At 40.8% G+C, this 18,924-nt stretch overlaps 1 protein-coding gene across 5 annotated transcripts in view; it reads left to right on the forward strand.

Annotated features, from left to right (window-relative positions):
- Positions 1-18,924, forward strand: part of UBAP1 (ubiquitin associated protein 1) — a 69,294-nt gene that overhangs the window by 34,847 nt on the left and 15,523 nt on the right. The window contains exons 2-4 of one of the 5 annotated variants that reach the window (XM_078370879.1): positions 1,114-1,208; positions 2,671-2,711; positions 14,499-14,623. In XM_078370879.1, coding sequence (XP_078227005.1) covers positions 2,678-2,711; positions 14,499-14,623 — 159 coding nt within the window. In that variant the 5' untranslated portion in view covers positions 1,114-1,208; positions 2,671-2,677. The remainder of the gene's footprint in view (positions 1-1,113; positions 1,209-2,670; positions 2,712-14,498; positions 14,624-18,924) is intronic. The other 4 variants (XM_054257155.2, XM_002743026.3, XM_008998483.5 and 1 more) reach the window with 4 other exon arrangements.

The following is an 18,924-nucleotide window of genomic DNA, read 5'->3' on the forward strand; positions in this document are numbered from 1 at the left end:
ACGCCACCATGCCCAGCTAATTTTTTGTATTTTTAGTAGAGATGGGGTTTCACCATGTTGACCAGGATGGTCTCGATCTCTTGACCTCGTGATCCACCCGCCTTGGCCTCCTAAAGTGCTGGGATTACAGGCCTGAGCCACTGCGCCCGGCTAGTGGAACTTCTTTATAACTTTCTGGATGTCAGTGTATTCTGGGTGTTGTTTGGAAAACTATTTATTAAATCAAAGACTCACAAACAGTCTCTCTCAAGCCCTTTACCTCAACAACAGTTGCTTCTTCAAACAGCTGATATCACACAATTTTTATTGGGGTTATAGAAATGAAACACTAATTTTCTGCTTATGTCTGTGAGCATACCACAACTCTCATTGTTGGAAGTTTATTTAGATACTGCTACTTTCCCGATTTAGGAAAAGAAATTTTTGGTATGTGCCTTTGATAGGGAAACAAATTTCTGGTATGGGAAGGTTGAGGCTGCCAAGAATCTTGCTTCTGGGTTTTAGAAGTCTCACTGTGAGTCTCATGCCTGTAATTGCAGCACTTTAGGAGGCTGAGGTGGGTGGATCACTTGAGCCCCAGGTGTTTGAGATGAGCCTGTCCAATATGACAAAACCTCATTTCTGCTAAAAATCCAAAAAATTATCCAGGCATGATGGCAGACTCCTGTAGTCCCAGCTGCTCAGGAGGCTGAGGCATGAGAATTGTGTGAACCCAGGAGGCAGAGGTTGCAATAAAGATTGCGCCACTGCACTCCAGCCTGGGTGACAGCGAGATGCCTATGAAATGTTTTCTGCACATATAAAAAGGTTGAATCACTTTCGGTATTGTTTCTTGGTTCTTTGAAAATTGATAATACATATGCTTTATAAATTTAACTCTTCATTAACTAGAATATAAAACAGAATACACACTCCCATCTCTACACCATGCTAAAAAAAAAATGGAAACTTTTTTTTTGAAACAGGGTCTTGCTTTGTCGCCTAGGCTGAGTGCAGTGCTCAGTGCAGCCTCGCCTTCCTAGGCTCAGGTGATTCTCCTGCCTCAGCCTTCCGAGAGCAGGGAGTACAGGTGTGTAATAACCACATTGGCTAATTTTTTTTATATCTTTGTAGAGATGAGGTTTCACCGTGTTGCCCAGGCTGGTCTTGGAGCTCCTGGGCTCAAGTAATCCACCTGCATCAGCCTCCCAAAATGTGGGATAGTATGTGTAAGTTACCATACCTGGCCGAAAATGGAAACTTTTCAAGAAAAGTTTTAAAAGAAATTACCAAATTAATAGATGTTACCATATAATGTTCAGAAATAGAAATATTTTTATGAAGTATTCCCAGTCCTACCACCTACAGGCAACCATTGTACATATTTTTCATGTACATGTTGAGTATCCCTTATGTAAATGCTTGGCACCAGAAGCAATTTGGATTTCAGATTTTGTGACATTTTGCATCATACTTAATGGTTCAGCGTCCCTAATCTGAAAAAAATGCCCCGTTGAGGATTGAGTTTTGTCTTGTCTTTTCTTCTTTCCCTTTCCCTTTTCCCTTCCTTTTTCCTTTTTTTTTTTTTTTTTGTAGAAAGTGATTTATTTAGAGAGAGAAAAAGGTGAAGGAGAGAGAAAGAAACAACTAACTCTCACACTGAGTGAGAATCCAGAAAGATGGAATCCAGGAGAGGAAAGCAGCTTCCACTCTGAGTGGAAGGGAATAGAGAGAAATGGAGTTTAGGAGGGGAAGACAGGCTTCCATGAGAGAGTGTGGAAGGGGACTTCAGAGGGAAAATCCAGGAGAGAGAAAGATGGCTTCCACGAAGGGAGCGTTCGTGGAAGGGGATCCAAACATGGAGTCCCTCCTTTTTCCTTTCCTTGAGACAGGGTCTTGTGCTGTTGTACAGGCAGCAGTTTAGTGGCACCTTCTTAGCTCACTGCAGCCTCAAAACTCCTGAGTTTGATCATGTTATGTCAGCCTCCCAAGTAGCTAGGACTATAGGCGTATGCCCACGCCCAGTGAATTTTTTATTTTAGCAATTATTTTTTATTTGATTAATGATTATTAATTTTATTAATAATTATTAATTATTTCATTATTGTTTTTTTAACAGGGTCTTGCTCTGTTGCCAAGGCTGTAGTGCATTGCCTCACTGCAGCCTCAATCTCCCGGGCACAAAGCGATCCTTCCATCTCAGTCTCCCAAGTAGCTGGGACTACAGGCCTGTGCCAATATGCCCAGCTAATTTTTAAAATTTTTTGTAGGGACACGGTTTCCTTATGTTGCCCAGGCTGGTCTCAAACTCCTGAGCTCAAGTGATCCTCCCAGTCTGGCCTCCCAAAGTACTGGGATATAGGAGTGAGCCACCAAGCTTGGCCTCGGCTGATTTTTAATTTTTTTGTAGAGATGGGGGTCTCACTATGTTTCTGATCTCAAACTTCTGGGCTCAGCTGATACTCCCACCTCTGCCTCCCAAAGCACTGGGATTACAGGCATGAGCCACTGTGCCTGGCCCTTTTTTTGGACATTAGGAGAGAGAAGCGAGGATTCTGTCAGTCCTGAAACCTTAGGTCTTCTGGTTTCTTTTTTGTATTCTCAGTTTTCTTGGTTTCTGTTTTGTTTTGTGTTTTCTTCGTACTACCTTCAGGGTATAACGTGCCTAAGAAATATTTCCTTGTTTTTCAGGTTCTAAATGGCTTCTAAGAAGTTGGGTGCAGATTTTCATGGTAAGTGGACTGTTAGAATCATGGTTTAAGTTATGATTTGATCAGAGGATTTGAAAACATTTAGCACAGTTTTAAGTACAAGTGTCCCTTTTTGTCTCTTTTAATGAACAGCTTGACAAAAAAAGTTGTACAACAATGTGTCACATATATCCAAAAGGTGTTCAGAGAACTTTAATCTTCAAGTATTTATTCAGATGGGTAGTTAAACTTTAGAGTGTCTCTGGTGATTGCACTTGAAACTATTAGTGATAGATTAGGAGTCTGCCTGTTCTGGTTGTTCTTCAGTAGCATTGAAGGTATAGTTACCTTTGCCTTTCCTATTCCTTAGTCATAGCCCTTCTCCATATGTGTGTGTGAAAAATTCTAACCCTTTGGGTAATGCTTTATAATATTTTAATTTAGTTCTCCGTGCCCCATCAAAGGAAGTAATTTACTACACATCATTCACTGTATTACAGAGGTATCAATAATGATAATTATAATTTTGAATTTGAAATTAATACTTTGTCATCTTTTCCTAAGATACAACCTTCCAAAATGGAATACAATAATAAACTTTATTATCTGCCTTTGGAGGGGAATGGAGGGAGGTACCTAATAAGGTAAAATTGTACACTTTTTTCATACAGTAGAAGATAAGAATTAAACACCAGAGATAGCCAAATAATACAATTACTTTAAAAGAGGTTTTAAAGCCAATCTTCATGTTAAAAATTGTATCAGCCAGGCATAGTGGCATGTGCCTGCAGTCCCAGCTACTCAGGAGGCTGAGGTGGGAGGATTGCTTGAGCCCAGAAGTTTGGGTAACAGAGACCCTGATTCAAATACACACACACACACACACACACACACACATATCACTATAAGAATGATTTATTGGACTGCCTGGGGACTTGTTGGTACGCTCTTCTGAGCTGCTAGTGATCGCTTGATAACATCACTCAGTTGAGTCAGAGTGGTGTAGCAGTCACTACAATTTTACTTGCTTAAATATTTAATATAACAGCCCTTAAATTTTGATTTGTCGGTGTGCATATATTTACATACATAACCTGCCTGAGTTTTTAAAAATCCTTTTGTAGTTAAGTTATTCAAACTCTGGAATTAACCTTCCTTAAAGAAGTCAGGCATTATCATTTCTTTCAGGTAAGCTATTTCCTATTATTTATGGATTATTACAGGTCTTCTTAAAAGTATTTGAATGATAGTAGAAAGGCAGATCTGGGTGGGGCATGGTGGCTCACGCCTGTAATCCTAGCACCTAGGAGGTTGAGGCGAGTGGTTCACTTGAGGCCGGAGTTCAAGACCAACCTGGGTAGCATAGTGAGACCCTGTTTCTACAGAAAGATTTAAAAATTAGCTGGTTATGCTGGTTTGTGCCTGTAATCTCAGCTGCTTGGGAGGCTGAGAGGTGGGAGAAGTGCTGAGCCTGGGAGGTCAAGGCTGCAGTGAGCCATGATCATGCCACTGCACTCTAGCCTGAGTCATATTAGACCCTGTCTCAAACAAACAAACAAACGAAAGATTCTTGCCACTGAGCTTAAGAAAAGAAAAGGAAAAAAAAGGCAAATCTGAATTGCCTCTAGATCACATTTTCAAGGGAGAAAAGAGAGGACAGAGCCAAGGGAAGAGGAAAAGCTTAGGGAGAGAAAAATAGCAAAAATGAAAAATTTATACTTATTTCAAAAGACAGGCTTTCTGTTTTGAATCTTTGGAACACGTTTTGATCAGAGTGAAAATAGTTGGACTCCATGTTTTATGTTTCAGCTAAACATTCCAGAGAGAAAATTATAATTCTGAAGGTGTCTGAGCAGGAAAGACTGGTATTTTCTGTATCTCCTTAAACTCCTAGCCAAAGTGTAATTGTTTAAATGGAACATTCTACCTGAGTAATATTTAGGAGAAAAATGTTCTTTCTCATTTAGGCTGCTTCTCCTTTAACAGGGCTCTTTTTGCTGAGTTCCTGGTTGAATTTAGTTGGGTTTTTAGAATCAAGTATCCTGTTTTTAGATATCAGGTAATTTAAATAATAGAAATGAAAGGGAATATATGGAGAATATTTAATAGGCAATTGTGTAGGCATGTGAGTACAGAAAATCAAGTTTCTGCTCTCAAGGCTAAAATTAGAAACCGAGGAACTAAGGCTCCTCCTTTTATTTCTCAGGAAGCTGTTTAGTCTTTCTTCATCTTCACTACATGTCTCTGTGTCTGTGATCCATTGTTATTCTTCAGTTCATAGACTTGCTTTCTTGGCCTAATTAGTGTAGAGTACATAGGGCTATAAATGGCCACCCCAGTTATGGTGCTGCTTGCTACTTGATCTTTTGTTGGCTAGCACCATAGAGCTGGTCAGGGCAAACTGATGGCAATAGCATAGCTTAGTTTATGAGCCTATGGATTGGTTCCTCCAAAATTAGGTATCTAACTGGTTCGTTGGGAGGTTAATGGATGTGGGTGTAACTTTTCTGTGGCACTTGGGGTATGGGCAAGGAGGTAGTAACTGCTTTCATGACTGGATATTAAAATGTATTTTTTTCTTTTTAATATTTGGGACTGACTAGGTCTGGTACTGTGCTGTCTTTGACTAGCACTTGATTTACCTCAGTTCATTATTTTCAACTAAAGTCGAACAACTTCACTGTTATTCGTAACCATATATCCCTAAATAACAGAATAAGGGAAACAGTTATTTTTCAAACTTCTAGAAATATTATCCATTTATAGAGTATCCAATATAAAAACTGCATACTCTTGTCTTAGTTTGGATCAGGACTTTCTTGGAGCCTGGTGCTTTAAAATCTCAGTCCTCTTTAACTTACTCCTGCTTTCATGTAGGAGAAAGGTTATTTATCTGGAAAATGTGTTGAGATTCTAATTTATGAATAAATAGACCCATATAATAAGACTTGGTAAAACTAGCCCCCCCCTCCTTAAATCACTTTTTTGAGGTGTAATTGATATATAAAAAGCTGTACATATTTAATGTATACATCTTGATAAGTTTGGAGAGAAGTATGCACTCATGAAACCATCACCATCATTAAGGCATCAACATTCATTTACTCCCAGAGTTTCCACCTACTCTATTTGTGTGTGTGTGTGTGTATGTGTATGTGGCAGGCAGGGAGAGGGGAGTTGCTTGAGGCCAGGAGTTTGAGACCAGCCTGGGCAACATAGCAAGACCCTGTTTCTTTATTTTCTTTTCCTTTTTTTTTTTGGAGATGAAGTCTCACTCTGTCACCCAGGCTGGAGGGCTGGAGAGCAGTGGCGCCATCTTGGCTCTGCAACCTGTACCTCCTGGGTTCAAGCAGTTTTCCTGCCTCAGCCCCCTGAGTACAGGTGCGTACCCCCACGCCTGGCTTATTTTTGAATTTTTAGTACAGGCGAGATTTGGCCATGTTGGCCAGGCTGGTTTTCAACTCCTGACCTCAGGTGATCTGCCACCTTGGCCTCCCAAAGTTCTGGGATTACAGGCATGAGCCACTGCTCCTGGCCTTGTTTCTTATTTATTTATTTATTTATTTATTTATTTATTTATTTATAGACGGGGTTTTACTATGTTGGCCAGGCTGGTCTTGAACTCCTGACCTTAGGTGATCTGCCACATTGGCCTCCCAAAGTTCTGGGATTACAGGCATGAGCCACTGCTCCTGGCCTTGTTTCTTTCTTTCTTATTTATTTAGAGACGGGGTTTTCACTATGTTGGCCATGCTGGTCTTGAACTCCTGACCTCAGGTGATCCACCTGCCTTGGACTCCCAGAGTGCTAGGATTACAGGCGTGAGCCACCACCCCTGGACTCCTGGCCTTGTTTCTATAAAAAAATTAAAAATTAGCCAGGTGTGGTGGAGCTTCCCTGTAGTTCTAGCTGCTCAGGAGCCAACATTACGTTGTTTGGTGTTGTTCAGACATCTCTTAACACTGTTCAATTTTTTTCTGTTTTTCTCTTTGTATTTCAGTTTGGCTAATTTCTTTTGACCTAACTTCAAGTCTTGAGTCTTTCTTCTGCTAATTATTATCTTTGGATTTGCATAGCGTGGCATATGAACCATCAGAATATTGCTTTTCTGATAATGCATTTTTCACTTGTGGCATTTCTATTTGTCTCTTTATATTTTCATCTCCCTGCTGAGGTTCCCATCTGCTCACACATGTTTATTTTTTCCATTAGATCCATTAACATGTATATTATTGTTATTTTAAACTCCCTGTTTGATATTTATAATATCTGTAATATCTGGGCTATCTCTGAATTTGGGTCTGATGACTGATTCCTCTCTTAATTCTGGATCACATTTTCTTGCTGCTTTTTGTGTCTTAAAATTTTTGATTGAATACCAGACAATGTATATTAAAAAGCTGATTTTGTAGATTACATGGCTTGTTTTGTTGTTAGGACACGAGTAATATTTTCTTGTGATTTCACATATTACAACAGATACCTATGTAATTTTGTGTATTTATAATTTTGCAAGTGTTACCTGGCTTGTGGCTTTAGGATTGTGTTTTGTTTGTTTGTTTGTTTGTTTTTAAGCCCCTTGCTTGCAGTAGGCATTAATGATAACCAGTAGTAAGGTAGCGATAACCAGTCATGGAATTGCAGATTTTCACTTAATTTTAAGTTTGATTTTATTCTTTTAAAAAAATTCTCATGGCTGGGTGCGGTGGCTCACGCCTATAATCCCAGCACTTTGGGAGGCCGAGGTGGGTGGATCACGAGGTCAAGAGATCGAGACCATCCTGGTCAACGAGGTGAAACCCCGTCTCTACTAAAAATGCAAAAATTAGCTGGGCATGGTGGTGCATGCCTGTGGTCCCAGCTACTAGGGAGGCTGAGGCAGGAGAATTGCTTGAACCCAGAAGGCAGAGGTTGCAGTGAGCCGAGATCGTGCCATTGCACTTCCGTCTGGGTAACAACAGCGAAACTCCGTCTCAAAAAAAAAAAGCCGGGCGCGGTGGCTCAAGCCTGTAATCCCAGTACTTTGGGAGGCTGAGGCGGGTGGATCACGAGATCAAGAGATCGAGACCATCCTGGTCAACATGGTGAAACCCCGTCTCTACTAAAAATTACAAAAAATGAGCTGGGCACAGTGGTGCGTGCCTGTAATCCCAGCTACTCAGGAGGCTGAGGCAGGAGAATTGCCTGAACCCAGGGGGCGGAGGTTGAGGTGAGCCGAGATTGCGCCATTGTACTCCAGTCTGGGTAACAAGAGCGAAACTCCGTCTCCAAAAAAAAAAAAAAATTCTCAATTTGAATCTCCTCAAAATAAAACCTGAACTAAATGTAATCCATTTGCTATCTGCTGTTGGGGATTTCCCCCCACCTGGAATTGTGCCTTTTTTCAGAAAAATGGGCAGGTCACAAAATCATAGGCATATCAGCAATTTAGAAAGAAATGAAACAAATGAAGTCTTCTCAGAATTTATCCTGAGTCATTACACGTTTAGCTCACTCACTATTTTCCACCAAAGTGGTGTGCAGAACCTAACTTCAATGAACTGCCATAGCCACAGCCATCAGGCATGCACTTAGTGGCTTTTTAAAAATTGAACTTAGGAAAATGGGCTCAGATATTTTAGGAAGATTTTCAGTAATAAGGCCTGAAACTAAAAGGTATTTGGGGTTGAGCCAGAAAATTGTTAGCTATAATATTTTAAATTCTTGATATGTTGGATCAAAATGGATAGTTCCGCTTTGGGAAGCTGAGGAGGGAGGATCACTTGAGTCCAGGAATTCAAGACCAGCCTGGGCAACAAAGTGAGCCCTCAGCTCTACAAAAAAATTTTAAAAATTAGCTGGGCATGATGGTGCATGCCTGTGGTCCCAGCTACTCAGGAGGCTAAGGTGGGAGGATCACTTGAGCCTAGGAGGATGAGGCTGCAGTGAGTGGTGATGATGTCACTACACTCCAGCCTGGGTGGCAGAGCAAGACCCTGTCTTAAAAAAGAAAAGAGGCCGGGCGCGGTGGCTCAAGCCTGTAATCCCAGCACTTTGGGAGGCCGAGACGGGTGGATCACGAGGTCAGGAGATCGAGACCATCCTGGTCAACATGGTGAAACCCTGTCTCTACTAAAAATACAAAAAATTAGCTGGGCATGGTGGCGCGTGCCTGTAATCCCAGCTACTCAAGAGGCTGAGGCAGGAGAATTGCCTGAACTCAGGAGGCGGAGGTTGCGGTGAGCCAAGATCGCACCATTGCACTCCAGCCTGGGTAACGAGCGAAACTTCGTCTGAAAAAAAAAAAAAAAAAAGAAAAGATAGTTCCTGAGGCATAATTGGTTATATTAGGAAGAAATAAATATAGTTTGTAATTCTCACAGCACCATCATTAATAGTACTTATGGTGGTATCCATTATTACAAATAATACTTTCTTTGTTCCCATCTTTTTTTTTTTTTTTTGAGATGGGAGTCTTGCTCTGTCACCCAGGCTAGAGTGCAGTGGCATGATCTTGGCTCACTGCAGCTCCAGGGTTCAAGCGATTCTCCTGCTTCCACTTCCTGAATAGCTAGGATTGCAGGCATATGCCACCATGCCCAGCTGATGGTTTTGTATTTTTAGTGGAGACAGGTTTCACCATGTTGGCCAGGCTGGTCTCAAAATCCAGATCTCAAGTGATCCACTTGCCTTGGCTCCCAGACTGCTGTGATTATAGGTGTCAGCCACTGTGCCTGGCCTTGTTCCCATCTCTTTAAATGCCTTATTGCCCTTCATCCCTACCTCCTCCTCCCAGTAATCACCAGACTGTTCATTCCCTCTTAAAAAAGCTTTTAAAGTACTAAGACCCGGCCGGGCATGGTGGCTCACTCCTGTAATCCCAGCTGGAGTGCAATGGCGCGATCTAGGCTCATTGCAATGTCCGCCTCCTGGGTTCAGGCAATTCTTTTGCCTCACCCTCCTGAGTAGCTGGGACTACAGACATGCCCCACCACACCCAGCTAATGTTTTTGTATTTTAGTAGAGATGGGGTTTCACCATGTTGGTCAGGATGGTCTCGATCTCTTGACCTTGTGATCTGCCTGCCTCAGCTTCCCAGAGTGCTGGGATTACAGGGGTGAGCCACCGCACCTGGCCTCATTTGACTCTTGCCTTTTGTTTTGTTTTTGAGACGGATTCTTGCTCTGACACCCAGGCTGGAGTGCAATAGTGTCATCTTGGCTCACTGTAACCTCTGCCTCCTAGGTTCAAGCAATTCTCCTGTCTTAGCCTCCCAAGTAGCTGTGACTACAGGTGTGTGCTACCACATGCCTGGCTAATTTTTTTTTTTTTTTTTTGGAGATGGAGTCTTGCTCTGTTGCCAGCCTGGAGTGCATTGATGTCATCTCGGTTTCCTGCATTCTCTGACTCCCTGGTTCAAGCGATTCTCCTGTCTCAGCCTCCTGAGTAGCTGGGATTACAGTCACATGCCATCATACCCAGCTAATTTTTTGTAGTAGAGACAGGGTTTCACTATGTTGGCCAGGATGATCTCTATCTCCTGACCTCGTGATCCACCTGCCTCAGCCTCCCATAGTGCTGGGATTAGGTGTGAGCTACCACGCTCGGCCTTATATCTTCAGCACAGTACTTTTTTAATAGTTTTTCTCCCTCAGTTCCTTACCACCAATCTAGGGTAAAACTGGTTAAGAAAATTTAATTATTAATGTGGATAGATTTTATCATATTTGTATATCACATCCTTATTAGTGTTAAACAAAAGACTTAATTATGTGCTTGTTAACTTGACTGTAAATCTTTCTAATGATTCTTAGACAATGCCAAAGTTTCAACTTTGTTTCCAGTTAATCAGGGTACTAATCAAAGTTAGAATTTTTCAATAACATTTGAGTCCCTATTTTTAAAGAAAACAGACAAAAATTCTTTAAAATTAGAAAGAACTTTTGTTTTAATATTTTAAAATAGAAGCATTTTATGTGCCAGAGAGTTTTAAGTGTTGTAATCAACACTTAGTTTTGTTGGTAAGCTGTGATGGCACCCGGCACTTTTTTGGTGGTGCTGGGGCGGGGGATGACATCTGTCTGGTACATTTTTGTCTTTGTTCAGATTTCAGACATATGCTTGTATCATCATGTATGAGTAATCTGTTAAAAACATTTTTATGACTAGCCTTGTCATTTTTGGGCAAATAATTTTCAATTTTCATATTAAATGTAAGTTGGAACTGGGTGTGATAGCTCATGCCTATAATCCCAGCAATTTGAGAGGCTGAGGTGGGAAGAATGCTTGAGCTCAGGAGTTGGAGACCAGCCTGGGGGACATAATAAGACACTGTTTGAGCTACTCAGGAGGCTGAGGTGGGAGGATTACTTGGGTCCCAGAGAGCAAGGATGCCGTGTACCATGATAGCACCACTGCACTCCAGCCTGGACAAATGTTACTGTCTCTTAAAAAAAAATTATGTGTATGTTGGGTAGGGTTTAGATTGAATCCAGAAGAAATATGAAAGCATGTCTTATCCGGGAGCAGTGGCTCACGCTGTAGTCCTAGCACTTTGGGAGCTTGAGGTGGGTGGATCACCTGAGGTCAGGAGTTCGAGACCAGCCTGACCAATATGGTGAAACCCTGTCTTTAACAAAAAAAAAGCATGTCTTTATTTTTTATTTTTGAGATGGACTCTTGCTCTGTCGCCAGGTGGCTGGAGGGCAGTGGCATAATCTCAGTTCACTGCAACCTCTGCCTCCCAGATTCAAATTACTCTCCTGCCTCAGCCTCCCAAGTAGCTGGGACTACAGGCATGCACCACCACTCCCAGCTAATTTTTGTATTTTTAGTAGAGACGGGGTTTCACCATGTTGGCCAGGATGATCTCAATCTCTTGACCTTAGGTGATCACCCGGCATCGGCCTCCCAAAGTGCTGGGATTACAGACTTGAGCCACTGTGCCTGGGTAGCCAGCATGTCTTTATTTGTTTGTATGTATGTATGTATGTATGTATGTATGTATATGTATTTTTTTTTTTTTGAGACAAAGTTTCGCTCTTGTTGCCCAGGCTGGAGTACACTGGCTCTTTCTCAACTCACTGCAACTTCCACCTCCCAGGTACAAGCCATTCTCCTGCCTCAGCCTCCCAAGTAGGTAGCTGGGATTACAGGCCTCACCACCACACCCAGCTAATTTTTAGTAGAGACAGGGTTTCACCATGTTGGCCAGGCTGGTCTCCTACTCCTGACCTCAGGTAATCCACTCACCTCAGCCTCCCAAAGTGCTGGGATTATAGGCATGAGCCACTGTGCCGGGCCAGAAGCATGTCTTTATTATTGGTTCTTCATTCATTTAACAAATTTTATCAGCCAGACATTATACTGAGTTTGGCTGATGCAGATATGAAACATTTCTCCCCTGTTAAGGGACACTCAAATTCTTGCTCAAAGTCTCTGAGGGGAGGGTAAGGAAATGAACTAGTAACAATACATAGAAGAAAGCCCTAAGGGGGTAGTATTATCTGAGTATTCTTTGAGGTTGAGAAAGGAGCTGTTCTTGAGGCTCACTGCACCGTCCGCCTCCTAGGTTCAAGCAATTTTCCTTCCTCAGCCTCACAAGTAGCTGGGACTACAGGTGTGTGCCCCTACGCCCGACGAATTTTTGTATTTTTTGTAGAGATGGAGTTTCACCATGTTGGCCAGGCTAGTCTAGAACTCCTGACCTTAGGTGATCCACCTGCCTCAGCCTCCCAAAGGGCTGAGATTACAGGTATGAGCCACTTCACCCGGCCTCTTGAGTTTATTCTTAAAGGGCTAAATAATAATTACTCAAGTAAATAACAACAAAGATGTGATAGGCATTGCCAGCCATGAAAATAGCACATTTAAAAGTATGACCACACTTGGAAAATTGCCTGGAGTGTTAATAATTATAGTGATTTCCTAGAGTGTTAAATTACTAAATTGAACATAGTTGTAAATTTAATTTGCTAGCTGAGTGATTGAGGTACCAATGTTTTAGTTCTGGCTAGAAGTTAGATGGGAAAGGCACCCCATTCCTCAAGGGTTGGAAGTAGGGGGCATTCTTCCTGATGGAGAGTTTCAGGTGTATCAGAAGAATACCTATCCCAGGAAATGGGAATGATAAGATTACAAATATTTTCTGACCTTGATAATTCTTGAGATCTACACAGTGCTTGTAAGGAAGAAGTCATCTTCGTGGAAGGGGTGTAATTGCCTTATTCTGTGTTTGTAAGGAAGAAATCATCTTTGTGGAAGAGTGTAATTGTCTTATTCTGTGTCTGTGAGCACCCAGGAAAATAGTATGAGGTTCAGCTCATACTATTTACTAACTGTCAATATCGAAAAACAAAATTTATTTTATCAACTATATTTCATTGTCAACGATGGTTCTGCCAGTAAATTAGCCTCCCAGAGCTGCTCCAGAAAAGAAAACATGGCCCGGTTTGGAGTATATAGCTATTGAGAGTCACATACAAGAGGCGTTTTCCTTTTTATCTGAGCCTGTGAATTGATGGTCATGTTTTGGTCTTTCCATATCATTCAGTTATGATGGGCAAAGAACCTTTAAGAGATTAAAGCACTTCCATTGTATATAGCTTGTTTTCCTGATAATCTTGTTCAGAATCCCATGATTTTGTCTGGTTTTCCCTTTTTCATTTAAGTGTTGTGCTACTTAAGTATTGCCATGTTGTTCTAGAATGTAATGTTTTGTTTTTTAAGCTAGAGTAATTCTTTATATTAATTAAAAATGATTTTTTTCTAAAGTAGAGAATCCTAATCAAGGAGATTCTTTTCTGGGGAGTATTGATTTATTTTTTTGAGATGGAGTCTTGCCTGGTTGCCCAGACTTGAGTGTAGTGGTACGATCTCGGCTCACTGCAACCTCTGCCTCCCTGGTTCAAGTGATTCTCCTGCCTCAGCCTACCAAGTAGCTGGGACTTCAGGCATGTGCCACCATGCCTGGCTAATTTGCATTTTTAGTAGAGATGGGGTTTCACGGTGTTAGCCAGGATGGTCTCGATCTCCTGACTTCATGATCTGCCCGCCTCAGCCTCCCGAAATGTTGGGATTACAGGTGTGAGCCACCATGCCTGACCTTCAGCAGTGTTTATTAAATGCTGGTGTGTGCCAGGCAATGAAGGTTTTGAGACTACTTCATTCGATAAGTTACACTTAAATACTTGCCCACAAGGAGCCTATATTTCTTTGGGAAAGTGAAACAATAAATATAATTAAAAAGGCAATTTATAATGTTAGAAGGCAATAAATGTTATGGGGAAAAGGTAGATGGCAATATGGGAGTATTGTAGTGAGGGTGGGGTAGTACTTGTTAAGTAGAGTGGGTCATGGTAAGCCTCACTGAGAAGGTAACATTTGAGCAAAGACTTGAAGGATTGAGTCATGTGAATATCTGACAGAAGAGTGTTCCACTTAGAAGGAACAGTCAGAACTTACTGAATTTTTGAGGTGGATTGAGCCTGTCATCTTTAAGGGCAGAGGTCACCATGACTTAGTACAGTGAGCCAGAGGATGGCTGTAAGGAGTTGAGGGCAGAGAGGCTGTGGGTGATGGGGAAGGCCTCTTAGGCCGCTGTGAGTACTTTGGATTTTGCAGTAAGTGCCACTGAAAACAAACTCTAATAAGACCAAGTAGACTGAATCAGTAGGATTTCCTTCTCAGAGATTTAGGGTCAAGGAAAAGGTAAGCAGTCACAGAAGGAACGCTCTGTAACTTCTAGTCTTAGGATAGCAAAAATTAATGCATATCCATTAGACATAAGATTATGGCAAAACAAATAATGAAGTTCTTTGCTGATATTTTCTACTTTATTTTTGATTATAGGGACTTTCAGTTACCTTGATGATGTCCCATTTAAGATAGGAGACAAATTCAAAACACCAGCTAAAGTTGGTCTACCTATTGGCTTCTCCTTGCCTGATTGTTTGCAGGTTGTCAGAGAAGTACAGGTAAGTGGTAATTTTTAGTTAAAGTTTAGTACATTTAAAAGTTTAAAGAGTAAGAATTTGATGTATAGTGAAATAGTAAAAACTACAGCTGCGAGCTGAATCACATTTTGGTCAACGATGGACCGCATGCACAATGGTGGTCCCATAAAATTATAAGGGGCTGGGCGTGGAGGCTCACACCTGTAATCCTAGCACTGTGGGTGGCTGAAGTGGGAGGATCACTTGAGCTCGAGTTTGAGACCAGCCTGGGCAACTTAATGAGACCTCATCTCTATTGGGGGTTAAAAAAAAATTATATATGTTCCTATCACCTAGTGACATAGTAGTGGCCATTGTAACAGGGTATCACAGTGCATTACTTTAGTGTTTGTGGTGATGCTGGTGTAAACAAATCTGCACTGACAGTCTTATAAAAGTATAGCACATACAATTCAGTACAGTATGTAATACAAATAAATGACTATGTTACTCATTTATGTATTACTGTGCTGTATTCCTTAGCATTATCTTTCTACTTATTAAAAAAGTTAGCTGTAAAACAGCCTCAGGTAGATCCTTCAGGAGATATTCCAGAGGAAGGCATTGTGATCATAGGAGATGAGAGCTCCATGCATGTATTGCTCCTGAAGACCATCCAATGAGACAAGATGGGGAGGTGGGATACAGTGATACTGATGGTCCTGACCTCCTCTAGGCCTAGGCTTCATCTTTAAGAAAAGTTTAAGAAGTTAAAATAAAAAATTAAAGATCAAAAAGCTTATAGAATAAGGGTATAAAGAAAAATATTTTGGTACAGCTATATGATGTATTTGTGTTTTAGGCTAAGTGTTAGTTCAGAAGAGTAAACAAGTTTAAAAATTTAAAGTAAAAAAGTCATAGTAAGCTAGAATTTATTATTGAGAGAAAAATTGTTTTTTATAAATTTAGTGTAGTCAAATTGTACAGTGTTTATAAAGTCTGTAGTACTGTATAGTAATGTCCTAGGCCTTCACATTCACCTACCACTTATTAACTGACTCACCCAGAGCAACTTCCAGTCCTGCAAGCTCCATTTATGGTAAGTGCCCTATATAGGTGGACCATTTTTCATCTTTTATTTGTTTTTGAGATGGAGTTTCACTTTTGTTGCCCAGGCTGGAGTGCAGTTGCAGTCTTGACTCACTGCAACCTCTGCCTCCCGGGTTCAAGTGATCTCCTGCCTCAGCCTCCTGAGTAGCTGGGATTACAGGCCAGCTAATTTTGTATTTTTAGTTGAGACAGGGTTTTACCATGTTAGTCAGGTTGGTTTCAACTCCTGACCTCAGGTGATCCACCTGTCTCGACCTCCTAAAGTGCTGGGATTACAGGCATGAGCCACCACACCTGGCCCATTTGTAATCTTTTATACCATATTTTTACTCTACATATTTCTGTTTAGATTGGTTTAGATAGATTTGCCTATCTGTCTATCAATTGTAGCACAACGGCAAGTTGTGCTACAATTGCCTACAGTACCTACAGTATTCAGTATACTAATGTGCTGTACAGGTTTGTAGCCTAGGAGCAATACTGTACTATAGCAATACTGTATAGCCTAGGTGTAGCAGGCTGTATCATCTAGGTTTGTGTAAGTACACTCTGCTCTCACGACGATGAAATTGCCTAACATGCATTTTTTAGAGAGTGTCTTTGTCATTATGACTGTTTTTCGGTCTGTTATTTTTGTTTCTTATAGCTCCTATTGCTGCCTGATTCACGTTGTTACACACACACATTTATGTTTTACACACATACAGATTTTGTGTACTCTGTTAGATTGTATATTCCTGGGACTCTGTACCTCACACAGAACAAATTCCCATTGCCCATTTAACTAGCTTTTTCACCTCTTTCCCTTTCTCTGTTAATGTCCTCATTCTCTTTTCAGTCAAGTTAGATATACTGTGTCTCAAATTGCAGTCCAGCCTTACCTGAGCTGTGCAGTAGCCTCTTTAATTGGCCCTCCTGCTTGCAGTGTTTTCCTTCTATTTTTTACATTGTTTCTAGAATAATCTTAAAGTTTTAAATTGTCATATCTCTATTCAAAAGGTTCAGTGACTGACCAGTCCTTATTGAGTCTAGTTTAGACACAAGGTTATGGCAAAGCAATTGAGCTCATCACCTCCTTCATGTTCCCTCCAAACCACATTGCTAGTGGTCTGTTAGACCTTGTACGTTATCTCACTCTATACTACTTCTGCCCATGAGCTGTTGTCTCCACCTGGAATATTCTTTTTCTCACTATACTGAAAACTTTCCATTCAAATCTATTTATTCTAGATGGTGCGTAAATGCTGTCTCTTCGAGGGCTTCTTTCTCAATCCTCCCATCTTTAAGGCTCAGTTATATAGAAATGTACTGAATTACTCCATGAAAGCAACACATAGCCCTGTGTTACTTATTTTCTGTGGTACACATTTACTGAATGCCTGTTTTTGAGAGGTGGTCTACTGGGCACTGAAGGTAGAGATAAGTGCCTTAATCACTGTCCTCAAGGTACAGTTTAGAGAAGTTACCTAGAGAAACAGAAAAATAAATCTTTCTGTGACATAGGAAGATTTTTAAAAATGTAGCTTTCAGGAAAAGGCGTTTTTCTGGAATTCACTAAGGCATCACCATTTTACTCAAAAAAGTATTACTTATTTCATCTTCCAAAGTCTGTATGCAGTGAATAATCATAATGAAGGAACTTCAGTTACTTTTGGGAGAAAAAAACATCTTTATTGAGATATAATTCACATATCATGAAATTTACCTTTTTTTTTTTTTTCTTTAAATTGTTTGTTTGTTTGTAGACACAGTCTCACTCTGTCACCCAGGCTGGAGTCTAGTGGTGCAATTGTGGCTCACTGCAGCCTCGACCTCCCTGAGCTTGGTGATCCTCCCATCTCAGCCTCCTGAGTAGCTGGGACTACTGGTAGGCACTACCATGCCTGGCTAAGTTTTGTATTTTTTGTAGAGATGGTGTTTCACCATATAGCCCAGGCTGGTCTTTAACTCCTGGCCTCAAGTGATATGCCCACTTCAGCCTCCCCAAGTGCCGGGATTACAGGTGTGAGCCACCATCTAATTCCTGAACATTTTCATCACCCCAAAGGAAACCCAGTATCCACTAAAAGTCACTCCCCATTCTCCCCTTCTCCTAGCCTCTGGCAACCACTGTCTACTTTCTGTCTCTATTGATTTGCCTATTCTGGCTATTTCATGTAAATGGAATTCTGCAGTATGCATGTAGCTTATTCACTTCGTATAATGTTTTCAAGGTTGATCCATATTGTATGAATGAAGTATTAGTGCTTCATTTATTTTTATGGGTGAATAATAGTTCATTGTTTGGATATAACACATTTTGTTTATCTGTTCATCAGCTCATGGACATTGTGGTAGTTTCCACTTTTTGGCTGTTATGAATAATGATGCTCTGAGCATCTTTAAACAGATTTCTATGTGGACACATGTTTTCAGTTTTCTTGGGTATAATGCATAGGAGTGGAATTGTTGGGTCATGATAACTCTGTGTTTAACATTTTAAAGGACTACTATTTTTCCCAAAGTGGCTGCACAATTTTACAATCCCAGCAGCACTACAAGAGGGTACTGGTTTCTTCACATCCTTGCCAACTCTTGTTATTAACTCTTTTTGAAAATACACATTCTCGTGGGTGTGAAGTTGTCTCTCATTGTGGTTTTTATTTGCATTTCTTTCAAGACCAATGATGCCAAGCAGCTTATGTTAAGCATCTTTAATACAGAATGAATGTTCCTTTTGTGCATGGAGACTTCATTGGGCCAGAAGAGACATAGACTTACTTTATAACGTTTTTCCTTGTTCTGTTTGTCTGAGAATTATTTTTATTGGCAATAACAGATAGTCATTAAATACTTACCTGTGCGCATGATACTATTAGCAATATGATTTAAAAACACCTATCTTGTTTCTCATTATTCACTGCTTTATTGATGCTTTCAGAAAACTTGTTTTGACTCCCAGATTATCATTGATTTAGGCTTTGCTGGGCATTTCCCATTTGTTTGGTCAGTGTGAAGCACTAGTAAACGCATGGTATTGTGCTCATGGTGCTCATAGCAACCACTGATAACAAAAGGAGATCAAGGCTAGGAGCTCCATTCCAGTGTGGGCCAGGTGAAATATTTTTGTTCTAATTGCACAAAGCAACCATTTTTTTTTTTGAGACAGAATCTCACTCTTTTGCCCAAGCTGGAGTATACTTGAACCATCTAGCCTCACTGCAACCTTTACCTCCCAGGTTCAGGAGATCTCT

This window comes from Callithrix jacchus, chromosome 1, assembly GCF_049354715.1.
Source record: "Callithrix jacchus isolate 240 chromosome 1, calJac240_pri, whole genome shotgun sequence".
NCBI classification, from domain to species: Eukaryota; Metazoa; Chordata; class Mammalia; order Primates; family Cebidae; genus Callithrix; species Callithrix jacchus.